This window comes from Chaetura pelagica, unplaced genomic scaffold, assembly GCF_000747805.2.
Source record: "Chaetura pelagica isolate M959 unplaced genomic scaffold, ChaPel_1.0 scaffold193, whole genome shotgun sequence".
NCBI classification, from domain to species: Eukaryota; Metazoa; Chordata; class Aves; order Apodiformes; family Apodidae; genus Chaetura; species Chaetura pelagica.
The window spans coordinates 6072-11288 of record NW_009952562.1 but is presented as its reverse complement, the minus strand read 5'-3'; the positions used below and the strand labels follow the sequence as shown (position 1 = coordinate 11288).

The 5217-nt window shown below is 46.4% G+C and overlaps 1 protein-coding gene across 1 annotated transcript in view; it reads left to right on the top strand.

Moving 5' to 3' along the window:
* Positions 1-5217, top strand: part of LOC104384907 (merlin-like) — a gene marked incomplete at its 3' end in the record, with an annotated part of 17267 nt that overhangs the window by 9639 nt on the left and 2411 nt on the right. The window contains exons 9-14 of the mRNA XM_009993297.1: positions 1323-1397; positions 1923-2036; positions 2475-2597; positions 3177-3394; positions 4085-4187; positions 4886-5013. Of these exons, the coding sequence (XP_009991599.1) occupies positions 1323-1397; positions 1923-2036; positions 2475-2597; positions 3177-3394; positions 4085-4187; positions 4886-5013 (761 nt within the window). The remainder of the gene's footprint in view (positions 1-1322; positions 1398-1922; positions 2037-2474; positions 2598-3176; positions 3395-4084; positions 4188-4885; positions 5014-5217) is intronic.

Genomic DNA, 5217 nt, shown 5'->3' with positions numbered 1-5217 from the left:
AGCAGGAACTAGATGATCTGTGAAGACTTAATGCCATTTTCACATGCAGAAGCTGGCTGTGTAGATAGGGTTTGAAGCACAGTGGCAAGAGGAGACGTGCAGGGAGTGATACATGTTTTTCTGCCTGAATTCTGCCAGTTTGTCAGTGCATGATTTCAGTCTTCAGCACAGCCCCACCATTGCAGTGTCTGTAGGATTTCACAGCTCTTCTTTGTAGAAAGTACAGTGGGGAGTGGGATCAGATTGAGTCTGATTACAAATCATGTGGCTACAGGGAAGGCTATAATCAGAAAAACAAAACCAGAAAAACTACATTGGTGCTGGAATACCTGGCAGTTGTCAGGCAAAGGGCAGCACAGCCTGCTGAGCTCTGCCTCCAAGAAGTTTTTGGTCCTTGCATGACATTAAAGTTCCCCTCTACTCTGTGAATAAACTGCTTTAACTGCCTATTGTTGGGAAATCAGGTAGCCCTGTTAAAGTTGCACTGTATTCAGGAACACATTCTGGGCCCTGCTCCTCAGGAGGAAACACATTCGGCCAGTTGTTACCTAGGGGGTGAAACAAGCTGTAGGACATTATGATCTTGGTGATTCACATGGCCTGAAATTATACCCTGCATTGCAAATGAATGACAGGAGCAGAGTGCTAGCTCACCCATGAGTCACAGAAAACAGCATCTTAAAGAACTAAGCCATACTTTGTTATGCAGCCAAACCAAGCACAACATGTGAAGTGAAACAGCACTGACCTGGCAGCATGAGAGCCCTTCCTGTCCTCTGGGAACAGCTTGAGAGACAGGACTGACAATGTGAGAAGGCAGGAGCTCCAGGACTGTTACCTGATAGTCAGAAGAACAAGCCCTTCAGGCCCTTGATACGTTTCGTTTACACCTGCAGTGATTTGTATTCTGAGAGGTGTTTGACATCTCCCTGACTTTAGGAATATGTTTGCTTCTGGGGATCAGTAATGGATTCTGTTTTCCTGATAACCAGAGCTTATTCCAGTGTTCTTAGTGTAGTTTGCAATGCACAGGTGGTATTATTATGAAAACCACCATCCAGACTGGCAGCAGGGTGGGTCTGTGGGAGGCTTTATCTTCTGACATAGCTTGCTGTGGAGCAGGGGAAGAACCCATGTAACAGCACCTCTGGTTCTGATTCTTCTGAGCAGAACATTTTTGCATCACTCTCCTCACATTTGTGGCACAAATCTCTTCTTCCCTGGAGAGAAATGGAAATAGGTTGAAGTTTGTGTTAGTATTAATAATTTCAGCTTTATTTTTCCTCCTTCTCACTGTTTCTTTTTTTCCTTTGCCTGTATAGTTAACTATTAAACCTCTTGACAAAAAGGCAGAGGTCTTCAAGTTCTTTTCTTCTCAACTCAAAGTGAACAAACTGGTAAGTGTCCTGCTTTCCTCCTTTAAAACTGAGCCTGGTAATACTGACTGATGATGAGTGAGAAATATTGCTTGTAAAAACTACAGAGAGGCCAAGGAGCACTGAGTTTCTGCCTGTGGTTTCCTGAGGGTTGCTCTGCTTGGGAAGTCAGGGTTGGTACATTTGTCTCTTCTGGGAAGGGGAGGTGATGGGGGAAAAGTGAAGGGGTTATCACAGGTGACCATTCCTACAGCTGCATCTTGTGTACTCTTAGCCTAGTTCTATTGCCTGTTCTTATGCAGGAAAATGGAACCAGAGAGGGATGAAGGGCAGAGGAAGCCTTCATCCCATTAGGAGCTTTTCTAAACTATTATGTACCTTGGTATGAGCCTGCCCTGGGTGCTGATTTTCTTGGAAGGGAAGCAACTGCCAACTTGTCATGAAGTCAGAGTAGTCAGCTTCTGTGCTGTGAGGCCAATGTGGGCCTCTTTGTCCCTCTGGCTGGGGCACAAAATACATCAAATTTGCTTTACTTTTCCTATCCAGATTTTGCAATTGTGCATTGGAAACCATGACCTATTTATGAGGAGAAGAAAAGTGGACTCAATAGAGATCCAGCAAATGAAGGCACAAGCCAGGGAAGAAAAAGCTAGGAAAAAGGTAAATTCTTTCAGCTCTTCTACTGTTGAAAACACTGATTATTTTTCCAGCTGGTGCCCTTGCTGTCCATGCATTGCATCAATATGTGTGTGGGAGGTGAGAAAGTGCAGCAGGATTGAATGTGAGAACAGCTCTGGTGTGTATGCAGCATCTGAGGATGTAAGTGATGTTTGTGAAACTGAAGAGGTGATCACAGAGATTTGGGGTACATAACAGATGGGTCCAAGGGCTTTCCCAGCAGCCTGAAATAACCAGTATTACTCGTTAGAGGAGTTCAGTGCTGCAAAGTGCAGGCAGCTTCAGCATTGCATCCCTGGTGTCAGTCCAGGAGCTAGAGAGCAGTCCTTTCCTCATCACATTCATTTGCTGTGCTGCCTCAGGCCCAGGTGAGATTCTGCTGCAAAGCCACAAACATGGTGTTTCTTGTTCTGTTTCCAGATGGAGAATCAAAGGCTGGCCAGGGAGAAGCAGCTCCGAGAAGAAGCTGAGCGAGCCAAGGAGGAGCTGGAGAGGCGTCTGTTCCAGCTGGAGGATGAAGCCAGGCAGGCCAACGAGGCTCTGGTGAGTAGCATGTTAGTGTGAATGTTCTTGTGTTTGATGGGCTTTCTTGGTTTGAAAGCATTTATTTTTTTCTTATGGCTCCTGTGAGATACCAGGAAGTATGGCTCAGATGAGGCTGGAGAGTTTCTGACCACTGGTGGAGGGGGCATGGGGGGATGCCTGAGAAAACTCTCATCTGCCATAACTTCCATTTGCTGTGACACATCTGCCCCCTGTATTTGGTTCACAGTGCTTTCTTCAGGCAGAGAGGGAGGGAAGGAAGGAAGCAACCTTGGAGCTGAAACTGGAAGAAGGGGGCATGGTGCACTGGCAGCTGAAAGGGCCAACTTCACATTTGGGTTGATGTCTTTGCCCAGCTCTAAGCAAACATGTCTTCTTGCTTTGTAGAGGTGAGAGGCAGGAAGGAAGTTGGGCAGTTCTGGAGCAGAAGAGGAACTCTAGACCCTGCAATTAGATTGTCTATACTTTTAAAGGAATCTTTTTATCACTCTGGGGGAAAGGTGTCCTGTTCCTGGCAGTCTGCAGGGGTGATCTGGTAGATGCTAGACAGGGTCACTAAGAAAAATTGTTTCCTCTTAGCTCCGATCCCAGGAAGCAGCAGAGTTGCTGGCTGAGAAGGCTCAGATTGCAGAGGAGGAGGCCAAACTGCTGGCCCAGAATGCTGCAGAGGCTGAGCAAGAGCGACAGAGGCTGGAGATCACAGCTCTGAAAACCAAGGAGGAGAAACGGCTGATGGAGCAGAAGATGCGGGAGGCAGAGCTGATAGCAGTGAAGCTGGTGAAGGAGTCTGACCGGAGGTTAGATCTGCTCCACTGGGCTTGTGTGGTTCCCCCTGGGCTGCTTGGGTGCAGAGATGGCTGCTCGGGTGCAGAGCTAAGGTCCTGAGGGAGGGATTGTTCCCAAAGCAGCACTTCAGAGGGACTAAACCTTCTTGCAATTAGTAGAAAGTGATGGTCTCTTGTATCCCTTTCAGATCTTTAGAAGTGTAAACCAGGTAAACTTGTGTGAATATAAACCACTCTGTAAGTATTTGTGTTCCCTAACACTGTGCTGCCTGCAGGTGCAGAGCAGTGTTGACAGAGGATGTTTAACTTTACTGTTGAGGGCCTTCTGCTTCTTTCAGTATGCTGTCAAAAAAAGCTTGCCAAAATAAAGAGCAGTTATGTTGCACCTCTCCCTGCCTCAGGGAGGATTCCTGACAGCCTGGAGACTGTATCAGCAGGTCATAACTGAGCCCATGGAAATTAGGAGTAGGAAAAACATTAATTCAGCTAGTTTGTGCAGGATTGTCTTTGAAAGCAAGTGTCATGCTGTGTCCAGTCAGTTCTCCATGTGGCTGCCCAACCACAAGTGTCCTTGGGTAAAGGAATTGCTCACAGCAATAGATCTTGTTCTCTAGAAGCTGGTGAGGTGCTTGGCTCTGAAATTCACATGTTGCTCTCCACTGGAAATCATCAATCATTCACACCAGGATGTTTGTCTTACAGAGCCAAAGAAGCAGAGCATCTGAAACAAGATCTGCATGAAGCCAGAGAGGCTGAACGGAAAGCGAAGCAGAAACTCTTAGACATAACAAGGCTTAATTATCCTGTAAGTTTCTGCTCTATTGGGCACCACTTCATCGTCAGAGATAATCAGATGTTGATTGCAATTTTATAACCTCCATCAAGCTGAGTATTGGCATGTCTGCATCCAGCTGGAGGACAGATATCTAGAGGACCAAACAGTGCTTGAACATAGTGTAGCTAGAATGGGAGTTTCATTTGTTTGGGGCAGTCAGTCAGGATGATAAAAGCTAGACAACTTTAAAAACAGGACTGGTGTTGGGAACTTGGTGAGCAGAGACTGTCTTGCCTGCACTCATGCCTGATACTGACTCTGCTGTCTCAGACAGAGCATTATGGAGGTGGTTGTCCTGGCTTGGGAATTGCCCATGAGAGTCTTTAGGCAAAGCAGCTGAAGCTGTCCCCAGCAAGAAGGCAGTGCCAAAGTTGTGTGCCCCAGCTCCCTCTTCTGCTCCAGTCTTGCTGGAAATGGATTTCTGTTCTCTCCTGAAATAGATAGGAACAGTGCAGCCAGGTTACTACTCTTGGATCTGTGGGTTGTGGAGCTCAGCAGTTCATCTGGGCCCATTAATCTAGAGGGGAAGGGCTGCAGGAGAATTTGTGTGTGTCAGAATCCATGGGTAGCTTATGAGAGTCAGCATGGGATTCCTGCAGAAGCTGGGGACATAAACCCACAATCAAACAATCAGCTGCTACTGACAGTGCTTTTGTTTCCACCTTCAGCACATGGTGAAGTACCCCCAATACTTAGCAGCTGACACCAGAGATGCCAACTTTGACAAAGGATCCATAAAACTGGATTTGAAGGACATTGACCTGAAGAGACTCTCCTTTGAGATAGAGAGAGAGAGGTATCAGTATGCTTGTGGTGTAAATAAATGAGAATGTAAATAATGGAAAGTACAGAAAGGGAAAAAAATAATCTCAGGGAACCACAGTTCATCCTTTTACCAAGTCAGGGTGGCCTCCTGCTTGTACCTTTGGCTGGGGGCCTTTTTCTGGGCTGCTATGGATTAGATCTGTGTAAGACTAGTTATTTACACAGAGAAAGAGTG